Source organism: Micropterus dolomieu, linkage group LG02, assembly GCF_021292245.1.
Source record: "Micropterus dolomieu isolate WLL.071019.BEF.003 ecotype Adirondacks linkage group LG02, ASM2129224v1, whole genome shotgun sequence".
Classification (NCBI taxonomy): domain Eukaryota; kingdom Metazoa; phylum Chordata; class Actinopteri; order Centrarchiformes; family Centrarchidae; genus Micropterus; species Micropterus dolomieu.
This window is the reverse complement of record NC_060151.1, coordinates 17741860-17754452: the sequence shown is the minus strand read 5'-3', so window position 1 is coordinate 17754452 and position 12593 is coordinate 17741860. Positions and strand designations below refer to the sequence as shown.

The 12593-nt window shown below is 42.3% G+C and overlaps 1 protein-coding gene across 1 annotated transcript; it reads left to right on the top strand.

Annotated features, from left to right (window-relative positions):
- The first annotated feature begins 458 nt into the window (after positions 1 to 458).
- tfap4 (transcription factor AP-4 (activating enhancer binding protein 4)) lies at positions 459 to 10630 on the top strand. Its single transcript, XM_046043054.1, has 8 exons — positions 459 to 474; positions 1762 to 1882; positions 4889 to 5054; positions 5165 to 5263; positions 5392 to 5562; positions 5682 to 5831; positions 7247 to 7414; positions 7555 to 10630. Exons 2-8 carry the CDS (start codon positions 1794 to 1796, stop codon positions 7711 to 7713), a joined length of 1002 nt encoding a protein of 333 aa, XP_045899010.1. The 5' UTR covers positions 459 to 474; positions 1762 to 1793; the 3' UTR covers positions 7714 to 10630.
- Positions 10631 to 12593: the final 1963 nt, after the last annotated feature.

Below are 12593 nucleotides of genomic sequence, written 5' to 3'. Positions count from 1 at the left end.
CCATTGAGAGGAGCCCATTCTTTTAGGTATTTTATGTAGTATTTAACCACGTTGTATTCTGGATTTTACTTTGCTTTTATAAAGGCTACAGGTCGAAATTTAGGACATATAAAACAAACAATTATGTTCATGAAATTGAAACATACTTCTTAGTTTTTATTGGCTGAAATATATTCCAAAGTAATGTAAACTGTACGCTCATGTGAGATCCACAAGTCATATCAGCAAATAGGCAACCATAATTATGTTTTATGGTCTATCTTATATTTTATTTTCCTATTTTTTAATTCTATGGGTGGGCTCATCGTTTGTGTTTATTAGCCTAGAATTAAGAACTATAGGCTATTTGTAAGTTGAATAATATGTTGTTTTTTTTCAAATACAAAGTTTCTATCTTGTAAACAACTGTGTGAGAACCAGCGTTAAAGGTGTTATGAAGTGAACACTCTATACTGCCGCACCGCTAAGCTACGGGTAGACTAATTAACAAAAGCTACCATGTGCCTCCACGGATATTCACTAGGCTGCTTCTTCTCACATTTCCGGGTGCATTTATTAAACAAACCCGCTGCTCCCATTTTGTGTCTGGTTTCGCTGCATGCGCGTCGCTGCCTCTTTCAAACCTACTGAAAAAGAGGTCACGGCAATTTATCCTCCCGTACAACCACTGTTACACCCAAAATGGTGAACAGCGTACACGTCCAGCCGTGCTGTGTGTCAGCCAGCAGTCCCTGCAAACCCTCCCCGGTGCGCTGTTGCTGTGCAGCTCTGCCAACTCGTCAGCTGATCCCTCTTGTTCGCTTATCGCAGCTGTTGGAGTATCCGCCCCTATAGTAACCCTGCTCTTTATTTACTATACAAGTATACAAGCTATACACGTAACCTATCACTGTGCATTATACACTTGGGTTATTGCTATAAATATATGTTTATAAATGGCGTAAGGCTAAAGCCTATAATGTTCACCCTCCTGCTAGGAATATTTAATGTTTTTATGGATTAGCCTACAAGTAGCCTATAAATAAAAAGTTGCATTAATTTTACGGAAGCTACATGATGAGGTTAAAGATTTTTTTATTTAGCCTTCATCGACAGCAAGATTTTAAGATGGGAGAAGTTTGCCCTCGGGATTTTCTGCCAGAACATCATAGGCTACTCGGTTGGGCACCAACTTGGTTTGGGTTAGGAGGAAAGAAAGGCAGAAATCGTTTAAGTCAAACTTCTCCCACGTGTGGAGGATTCGTGGATTGCTTTTACTCGACACTATACCCCACATTTAATTAGCTGTTAAAAGCCAGACACTCCGCTTTTCCTCCCACATGTGCGTTTCCTTGTCGGTGTTTTTCAGCGCTAAATAGTCCTTTGTTTACATGCAGTCCCCCGTCTCTGCGGAAGGAGGCTTTTGGTAGTGCAGTGAGACTCCTACCAGCTGTTTCCCGCCTTGAAAGCCATCCGATCAGCTGCACACACACACACACACACACACACACACGGTCATGCAGAGGGAAAAAGCAAAGGGGAGGGAGAGAAAGAGAGAGAGAGGTAGAGCGCCACACACAACGAGGGAACCCCATCAGCTGGAAGTCGAGTAACATTACAACTCTCAGCAGTCTGAAACTACTACATTACACAGACGAGGGATTCGTACCTTCTTTAAGGATTTAACCCGCGTCGGATCACGGGATTTCTGCTCTCTAACGTCACAATTTTCCTTTTATTCTACGGTGACTGTTTGCTGTTTTTTTCGGGGCTTTTTTTGAGGAGGGGGGGAACCAAACTGGCGAGAGGCGAGTATGGAGTATTTCATGGTACCAGCTCAGAAGGTGCCCTCTTTGCAACATTTCAGGAAAACGGAGAAAGAAGTGATTGGAGGTCTTTGCAGGTATGTATGCACGCTCTTCATCTAACACGCCGCATGTATTATTATTAAGCAACGGCGCTGAGGCAACATGCTTCATCCGATCTGTTATTGTGTACACGATCCACTCACGGGGGAGCTGCGGGGATCAACTACCATCAAACTGTGAAATCACATTGTGTCTGAGCAGGTGGGGTCTTCGGCTCGGACCACCGCAGCATCCCCGTGATCATATTTCGCACATTTGGCTGCGAAATTGGTGTATTTTGTGGCTAACAAACATAAACCACGTGGTTCCGTGCACACCACGCTGCTACCCCGCTCCTGAGCGCATCACTGCTCTATTTATCCTGAAATTACCCCCCAGGTGTCACATAAAGGTGCTGTGATTTGCTTAAGAATGGGAAAGGCTATACAAGCGAGTGTCATACAGTGCGAAAGGGTCTATTTTTGCCGCACATGCCGAGAGGGTTGCCGATTTCGCTCAAAGCTATCCGAAGTTATTGTGGGTAGTGCGGCCATGCTTGTGGCTTGTGCTTAACGTGATGAGGGGGTCTGGCGTTTGTTTCCTATTTATGTCGCCCCGTATTCGTTTATTTCTGACGTGAAAATGTACAACTGCTGTCACAATCACCCCCATTTGACGCGGCGATAGTTTTAAAGACGTCTCTCCGCGTCTTGATCGCGCAATCGAGTCGCCTCCACTGCGTCTTTTCATCCCGCACCTCTGCCATGCTGCCTGCCGCATTGTTATAATGGCGGAGGACACGAAAAGTCTGCCTGGAGCACGGAGGTAGTGTCGAACACTGTGATGGCGAAGGGGGTTTCTTTGGGCTGTTACAAATACGTCTCCCCCAGTGTATCCGGTAAAGGGACATTTTGGCGTTCGCGTAGAGGCAGGAAAATTAAAAGTGGTGTTATTAATAAGGGGGTGTGTGTGTGTATGTCGCGGAAGGCCCTTCGATGCGTCCGCAGCCCTGTTTGAAGAGAGGGGCGGAGGGATCTTCTGCTGGTGGTGACGCGGACAGTCCGGGAAATGTAGTCCTTTTATTAATTTTTATTTTTTTTATTTTTATTTCCTCATTGTGAGTCTGCCGAGAATTTATGCATGAAAAATGTTCCCCAGTCTAACTTATTAGACTTAAATTAATGGGGACATAGATTGAGTTCACTGTAGACCCTGTCACTAACTTTTTAGTTGTGTTACTGTTATAATGGCTAAGAAATATAAAATCTAACGGCTTGCGTTATTGATTATGCTGATTTACGGTTTGTTCTGTAAAATGTCAGGAAACGGTGGTAAAATACCATAGACGGTATTTCCTGGAGTCCAATGTGATGTCTTCAAAAGTCTTGTGGTGTTTGACCAACAGTCCAAAAAAATGTCATATAATATATTAATATTTAAGACAAAGAAAATTGCAGATGCTCACATTTAAGAAGCTGGAATCATCAAATATTTGACTTTTGGTTAAAAAAAATGACTTAAAATGTATTGACTATCAATATACTTGTGAAATAGTTTTCTGATTTGATTAATTAATTAGTGAATTGTCCAGCCAGTTGAGTTCTATTAGTTGCCTGATTCTTAAACTCCTTATTCAAGCTTTAATCTGTTGTAACTGGGACTCTGTTTGTTCCTCTTTAGTGGCTTGTGTGATATGATAAAGTCCAAGCCTAGTTGGTCATGTTTTGGCCGTGGATGCTGGATGTGTGCCTCTGCAGTGTTAGTACATGAGTGTGTGTGCGCGCACACACACACACTCACACTCCTGTTCTCATCTGTATGTCTGCACAATTGTTCCCAGTGTTTGCAATGGGGCAGCTGAGTCAGTGCAGATAAGAGCTTGGGCCAGAGAGGGTCCCAGAGATACTGAGATTGACACAGAGGATGTTAGAGGAAGTGCGCTTAGAATTCCCTCTCAACTGAAAAGATACCTTTTCACCTTGTGTGGTGCTTGTAAGGCGTCTTGTGAAATGTCAGTACTGCTTCAATGGCAGGAAACATTCTCAGTCCTTAAGCCCTTTCAAAATCAGAACTTGGATTGCACCGCATACATAATAATGTGACACACTTTAATGCCTGTTAAGAAATGGCACAGGGTTAAAAGAGCAGTCTCATGGCCTCATTCTGTGTCTGCATACAAGGTGGATGTTAGTGGTGTGATGGGATGTTAAATAAAGATATTAAAGGATCTGTTCATCCAAATCCTAAAAATAATACACATTTTCTCAGTAACTACAAGTTATATTTAGCCATGCTAGATAGTTTCATTCTGAAATCTCACTACAGTGGAGGTGAATGAAAACACAACAGCAATGTGTCTTTCAAAGATAATCCACAGACCTTACTGTATTTTCTTTCTTTCTCATGTATAAAGCAGTTCCAATAAAATGCTGACAGTCAGTCACCCAGAAACAAGGCGCAAAGATACTGGCAGAAATGCTAAAATCTCACATGTCACATTTTGACTTAGATTGTGGTCACCGGAATACTGTATAGGGCTGAGTAATAGGGCCTACTGCAATTTTCAAATGGCAGGACGCTCAATATTTGTTAATGGTGATATGTGTGTTAAAATACCATTTTAAATTAAAGATTGTCCTGCTGCAGAGATGTCTTAGCCTACACATCACATTCTAGAGACTTAAGATAACCACTTTGTTTGGTACAGATCCCCACAAAAATCACACCATAATTCATTTTAGTATCCCCCTAGTATCGCAACTCGTATTGCAATGTCAATTAGCATTTAGCTATTTCTTCAAAATCGTTCAGTCCTAATACTATATTTATGTCCTTAGCTTTTGGTTGACAACAACAGTTTCATGCCCATCCACTAACAGAAGTATTTGGTGCTCATAAGTGTATTATTGGCAATGTTTTGTTTTTTATTTTGTTGAATGATTCACTTGTGGGAAAAATGATTGTGTAACGTGTATGGTTCTAACTCTAATGCTGAAAATGTATGTTTTATTTTCTCCCCATGTCCAACGGACTGCTGTGTCCCCCTCCCGTCATCCCCCTAGTCTGGCCAACATTCCTTTGACCCCAGAAACAGCCCGAGACCAAGAGAGGCGAATTCGCAGAGAGATTGCCAACAGCAACGAGCGTCGGCGTATGCAGAGCATCAATGCTGGATTCCAGTCACTTAAAACACTCATCCCACACAGCGATGGAGAGAAGCTCAGTAAGGTAGGTCACTAAAGAGAGATTTGAATTAGGTGATGTGTTGGATGTAGCTGCAAGGGTCTGAACTCACCGTCATAACAGACCTGTAACATTGTTCTTCTCTTGTCCCCCAGGCTGCCATCTTGCAACAAACAGCAGAGTACATTTTTACTTTGGAGCAGGAGAAGACGCGGCTATTGCAGCAGAACAGTCAGCTCAAACGAATCATACAAGTAAAGCATCACCCTGCCAAACCTTAAACTGTGGCCAAAGCTGTTTCCAGGCTTTCTTTACTCTCTGTCATCATCTGTTTTTAATATTCGTCTAAAACAGATATCCACCTTCTGTTTGCTCTCCATAGGAGTTAAGTGGTTCTTCCCCTAAGAGGAGGCGTGCAGAGGAGAAAGATGAAGGCATTGGCTCACCAGACATCCTGGAGGAGGAGAAGTCTGATGACTTGAGGAGGGAGATGATTGAGTTAAGGCAGCAGTTGGAGAAAGAGCGCTCGGTCAGGATGATCCTGGAAGATCAGGTGAGGATCAGCTGCAACGCAGCATACTTTACGTGTCTGAAACTGTGTCCGGACAAACGCGGTTGCTAACAGAGTTTTGAGTTGCTAACTCACACTTTTTACCCCCTGCTCTGTATTAGTTGCGTTCCCTGGATGCCCAGTTGTACCCAGAGAAACTGAAGTCGATAACCCAGCAGGTCCAGGAAGAGCAGGCCCCAACACAGGGCCTTGTTCATCTGCAGCAGCACAAGCAGCTGGAGAGGGACCTTACTCCAGCTCACAGCCCACAGGTTGGAAACATTTGCATATGAGTCTGACACATAAACAGTGGAATCCTTTTGAGAGTAATGCCGATGGGATGATGAATTTCATCTTTTTGTGAATTGCCTACATCTGATCGAAATCCAGAACACATTTCGCACTTAATCTCAAATGGACATTTTCAGAAGTTTATTCAACATAGGGCTGTCTCTCTTGATTTTAACACACAGAAAAAACATTTTCAGCTCAGTATATTTTGAAAACCACTGTTTGTTTTGGGCTCAATAGCCCAAATTCAACACGCAGCTGGCACCGAATTCCCCACCTTTATAGATTTTGAGTCAATCATGTTGAAGCATACTGCATTTTAAAAGACACACCTGAACTGACCTCACATTGTACTGTACATGTCACACTGACGGCCTCTTCCGTGTCCAGAGTTAGAGCTGTCAACAGCTAAGACGCATTTACAGTGTGTTAAATGAGCAGCTCACACATCTTTCTGCTGTGCCTGTCTCCTGCTCTGACAGCCGCAGTATCCTGTTGCTGCAGGCTAAACCTCACTGAACATGATGCCAAATCAATCGGCATGTGCCGTCTGCCCATCCAATACTTGTGGCAGCTGGGCGCTGGTAATGAAAGATGATTGATACACTCTGGATATGTCATGTAACACTTTGTGACTCCCAAAGCAGAGCTGAGCGATATTATCCAAATTAGTGTAGCTGTGAATTGACTAAATGATCTCCGTAACAATAAATTACTGGAAATAAAATTATTGAAACAGATAAATATTATATAATATATGCACCATGTCATCAATGTAGGGAAATTTGACAAAAAAATAACATCAAAAAACCCCTTGTCTAGAGCTTTCAACTCCATCTCACAGTGAAAGGATGTTATATGTTAGATTAGCACTAACATCAGGCTTTGAGATGTGGTTGAAAAAACTCTGGAAGTAAATGGACCTTGAGTTAAGATTTTTTGTTTGTTTGTTTCCAAGATCATCACGAATAAACGCATTTAATATATGGAAATAATTAATAGAAACACAAGTAGCTTTTAGAGACTGTGCACTTGCACTGTAAGTGACACTCTCCTGAGAAATCTAAACACTCCTTACCTGTGCCATTTCAGGAAAAAACTAGCTCTCATATAAGCTTGGTGTTTTAGAAGCAGCTCAAAACACCCAGCGAGAAAAAGTTTTTCCCAAACATAAGGACATGAGGAAAATTTAGGTTGATGAACATCTGACTTTTAACATCTGGCCTGGTTAAGTATGCTACCCAGCTGTATTCCCAATTTTGTGTGTGTGTGTGTGTGTTTATGTATTTATTTATTAATGGTTGTTTTTGCAGATCTGTAATGATACAGAGTGTACTAACATCACAGAATACTGGTGACAAGAGAATAATGTATAATAATTGCTACTCTCTATCAGGTGTTGGCCCCTGCTACGCCCCCTGCGCCTACACACCATGCTACGGTCATCGTACCTGCACCTGTCCAGCCCCCCCTACCACATCATGTCACTGTGGTAACCATGGGCCCGACATCTGTTATCAATACAGTGTCCACATCTCGACAGAACCTGGACACCATTGTTCAAGTAAGACTGATAAACAGAAGTCAAAGGCCTACTATTGAAACATTTTCTGGTTGGAGAGGGTTTCAGCTCTGAACACTAGAGGGTGCTTTTGTCTCTGACATCCCTCGTCTCCTATGCTGTCCCCCTTCCTCTTTCTCCAGGCAATCCAGCACATCGAGGGCACCCAGGGGAAGGGTTGCGTCGGCGAGGACGAGCAACGGAGGGCGGTCATCGTCACTTCAGGGCGTGTCCTCTCTGAGGCAGCGGGCTCAGACACAGCCTCAAACAGCGACGGGCCTGATGACTGTTCACTGCCCTGAGTTCATCCCTGACGTCTTGCACGCCGTATACTTGCGTACACGCACACACTTACACACACGAAAGGCCCAAGCTAACTAGGGCTAGGAGAGGCTACAAACCCACAGCACTTTTGTTCAGTGGACAATAGGGCTGGTAGACCGATTGAAGCACTCGTTTTATTTCTCTTCAGTACACACTCGTGTTGTACCGCGATAGGCAGCCTGAATAGGTTTACACTTAGACACTCATACATGCAGTCTCTTCTGTGTCTTTTCTCTGCTTATATCTTGCCCCCAGGTCTCACTCACACAAACTCATGTTTATTAATCTATAGAAAGGTTATTACAGCGACTACTGATCTATAACTGTCTGTCATAGTTGATACTATAATTTCATGTCTGCTCAACATCACCCTTATTGAGCCAGGATGGTTGTCTTTATTCGGCCCTGAAGCCACACAACTGGTCCACAAAACAGGAGGCAAAGTCAGTGAAGAGCCCAGCAGTGTGGCGTCATCACCACCCAACACCAGAGTATTTCCGATTAAGATAAACATACTTTAAACCTCCTCCTCTGGGCTTCTTGGAGAGACACTGTGAGCTAACAGGACTGTCTCGCCTTTTTTCAGGCTGCTGGATGAAAGAATGTTATTTCACTCTTATTTCATATTTTGTTTCTTTAAGGCTCCCTCAGCCAGCAAGTTAAAGTGATTTGTACTGGGGAAAAGAAACAAAAAAAGCACCACAACAACAGAAATTTAAAAGCTTGTTTTCATGGCTGACTGGCGCTCACAGGAAATGAAGCAAAGCTCGGGAGGAAAGAGTGGGTTTACTGCTTCACAACTCTATTCTTTTGTTTTGTTTGTTTGTTGCCATTTTTTACTGGGCTGGGTTCCCAGTAATCCCATATATGTATTTGGCATGTTTCACTCATGACCTGACAAAAAAAAAAATCAGTGCTTTGACATTTCTTTATTCCCTCCCCTCTTGAATACAAAAGCACCTGGCTTGTTAAATAAGCAAATCTGTGGGCACTCCTGAGTGATTTCCACGGGGGTGTGTGTGTGTGTGTGTGTCCCTTTTCAGCAGGGCTTAGCGGTGTCCCAGACTCTGGCAGTCTGCAACAGCACTGCTTTTGCCTTGAAATGAAGTCGCACAGCACTCGCACATACAAATACAACTGACATACAATCACTCATTTGCTCAATCTCAAGGGCTGGTTTTATTGAGCCCTAAAAGTGTAGTTTATTGTCCAAATGTTAGGACATCTTATCAAATAGAAAGAAAATGCCCTGTGAGATAGTTTGAATGTGCCACGGAGGTGACTGGGTTGGCCCCACATGCTCTATGCATTTCCTTACATAGATAATTTTTGTCCTTTTTGTGTGCTCTTTTCGTTAGTGTACCATGCTATATACATGTTTTGTTTAGCTCATACTTTAAAATGCGGTTTTCCACCTGGACCTGTTTGTTGACAGACATACATTAAGACATGTAGCTGAGAGAGGCAGCAGCTAGCCTTACTAAAAGCCTGGAGGTGCAGGGTGGCACTGTGAAGCCAGCCTTAACACAGCCCTGGGGTCTGAGAGACGTACCTCAACACTTGATCTGGGCTGTTTGTTTGGTGGCCAGTGGAATCCTATTTTTCCAAACAGTCCCGTAAACACACAGAGTGTGTTAGAACATATATTCCCAGTCATTGTCTATTTCACTTATGTTTGTTTATTTTTTAATATTAGCCTAAAAATTGAACAGGTTGCTGGAATACTAATTACATTCAAGCACTCCTAATATTCCCCCCCCCAAAGTATTCAAAATGAATGCCGACTTAAGGTTGATTTACATGTAGATTTGAACAGTTTGGCCCCTTCGTGTGCACTATTAAAGCCAGATGTGTGTGTGTGTGTGTCTGGAGGGAGGGGCTTCCACAATGAAATGTTGACATTCCATAAAGTTTAACTCATCTCTTCAGGTTACTTTTTTTTTTTTCAAGTTAAACCTGGTTTAAATAGAGATTACATTTAGAGCTTTTGACACATCACTGCTATTTTATATTATTTTTATAAATACATTTAGTGACAAACTCATTAGAATCTCCTGCATCAATGCATAGATGGAGCTTTGAACTGCTGGACAGATACTGTGTTCAATTGAACACACCTCATCTATCATGATTTATGTCATGGAATTGCCCTTTAAACAAATATCGATGTCAGCTGCACTGAAATGAGTGACGTCAAATTAAATCATGGGACCTTTTCCCTAATACTCGTCACTATAGGAAGGGGATTCCTGGATATTGAAAATGTGGTTTGCAAGCTCTGCTTTTTGTAGAGCCCTTTCTTTTTCCTCTGAGTATCTGCATTTGATAGTTTTCTGCTGAATCCCAGAACTGTTTCATTGCCGTCTGTGTTTTACAGTCTGTTCTGTGTGTTAGGAATCATTACGTGGACATATCAAATTGTCAGATGAGTGGGGTGGGCCTGGGGTTCATTAAATGGGGTCAGGATTGCAAAGCACTTACTGTAATATATTGGAGTACGCCTGTTTCTTGTTTATAAAGGGGCATCTCCTCAGCTGAAGCTCTTGAGGGTTATGAGTGAAAACCGCACAGCTGTGTATCTCCCTTTTCCTCCATGTCCGGTCCTCCTACATCTTGTCCTGTTTGCCCCTTGCATCTTCTTCTTGTTTTCTTGTTTTATGCTGTCTTTGTTTGTCTATTGTCAGTATCTCTTGTCCCCCATCACATTTTGAAGCTCCCTCCTCTTCCTGTCCTTACGTCTGTATCTTTTTGTGTTAGACCTGTTGGTGCATATATGGTCATCGAGAAGCTATTTTCTTTTGTTGTTGTTTTTTTTTTAAAGAGGAATGTTTTGGGGATAAAGAGGCTTGTGCCTTTGTAAAGACAGAATAATAAAGTTTGTACTTTGTTTTTTAAGCATTGGGCTGTGTGTGTGTGTGTGTGTGTGTGTGTGTGTGTGTGTGTGTGTATTTCCCTCTAAATATTGACTGTTTTGAGGGAGTAACAGTTATTATACCACTAATAATGACATAACCAGCTGAATTTGTCTCCTCTCCAGTTCTGCTTGGCTGTCACTACTAGGCAGTACAGTTGATGCCCAAGTGTCTGTTCCTGATTGGTGGCCGGGATTTTGAAGCCTTCCCCCTCCCGCTGCTCAGCAGCTCATTGCTAAATTAAGACCGACCACCTTCTCTGGGACAGTTAAAATGTACACTAGGGACATTTATTTCAAGCCTCTTGTTCACACCATCACACATTCTTTCAAAAATGTCTCTTGTTTTTGTATCCACAGATGGTCAATCATTCCTAATATCTGTCCAAAATGTGCACTGGCACTTATATTTGAAATTCATTTGTGGGATTTGGACCAAATAGCACAGCTACAGTTGTGTTCAAAATGATAGCAGTCCAATATCACTAACCAGACCAATCACTGTTTTTTGTACAAATTATATTCCTACATGTCAAATAAGTTACTAGTAGGTGAAGTAGAGTAATAGAAAACCAACAGACCCAACAGTCACGGCATGCATGTTGCTGAGTCTGTGTAGTTGAATCATTAATTGAAAGGAGCATGTTCAAAATAATAGCAGTGTGAAGTTTAAGTAATGAGGTCTTTCATTCTGTGAAAAAACCGGTGTCAAACAGGTGGCCTTTATTTAAGGATAAAGGCAGCAAATGTTGTACATGCTGGTTATAATGCATTTCACTCTGACAATCGGAGAAAAATGGGTTGTTGCAGACATTGTTCAGAACAACTGCATACTTTGATTAAAAAGTTGATTGGAGAGGGGGAAAAATATAAATAAGTGCAAAATGATAGGCTGCTCAGCTAAAATGATCTCAAATGCATTAAAATGGCAACCAAAACCAGAAAGACTGGGAAGAACCTGTGAGTACTGTTAACAATTAGAAGACACCTATGCGAAGCCGAGCTATTGGCAAGAAGCCCCCACAAAGTCCCATTTATGAAAAAACGACGTGCTGAAGAGGTTTGCCAAAGAACACATTGACTGGCCTAAAGAGAAATGGCACAACATTTTTGTGGACTGATGAAAGCAAGATTGTTCTTTTTGGGTCTAGGGGCCGCAGACAGTTTGTCCGACGTCCCCCAAACACTGAATTCAAGCCACATTACACCGTGAAGACCGTGAATGTATAGTACATGCAGTTTCTATGTGTCTTGATGAACTGGCTTGAGGCTTTACAGACTATCAGCCATGGTTCATTACTGATAGTTGTTTATATATGCTGTTATTTTTCATTGCCAGTGATCAACATCAAAGCTGCAGCTAACATTTTAAAGGCGCACTTGGAAAAAGACTGCAACGGATACCAGTGCTTGTCATCTGTAATTAAGAAAGAATTAATGTTCACCAGAATTCATGAAAGCTCCTCAAAAGTACAGATGTTCTGAAATCATCGTGCCTCTCAGCCGCATCCCAGCACCAGTGAAGGTCCTCCGGATTAAGTCAGTTTTACTCACTAAAATGAACATGCAGTATTGTTTGGACACGCTTCCCAAGTCATTTGGGAAGGACATGCTCGAGTAAGAAACTCCTGCCATATTTGGAGATTAATTTACAGTTGAGATGTTGATTCCCAAGGAACTGTGAGATTATGTTCAGCACAGTGTGTCTGCTTGAGTGTGATAAAGCAGTAATCCGCCTAGCATTTAGCTATGTTAGGGATTCTAGGTTGATTCAGGGGTCTTTACGTTCCAAACACCCTCTCCTCAGCTCTCATCACACAGTCTTACGATGAGTTCTTCCCAGCATGGCAGCCAAGTGAGCATTGTGTCTGCCTTAGTAGAATAAAGGTTTGGAAGCTCCCTCCAATGCCAGACCCTCATTTACTTGAAGCATATTTACTGCAAACA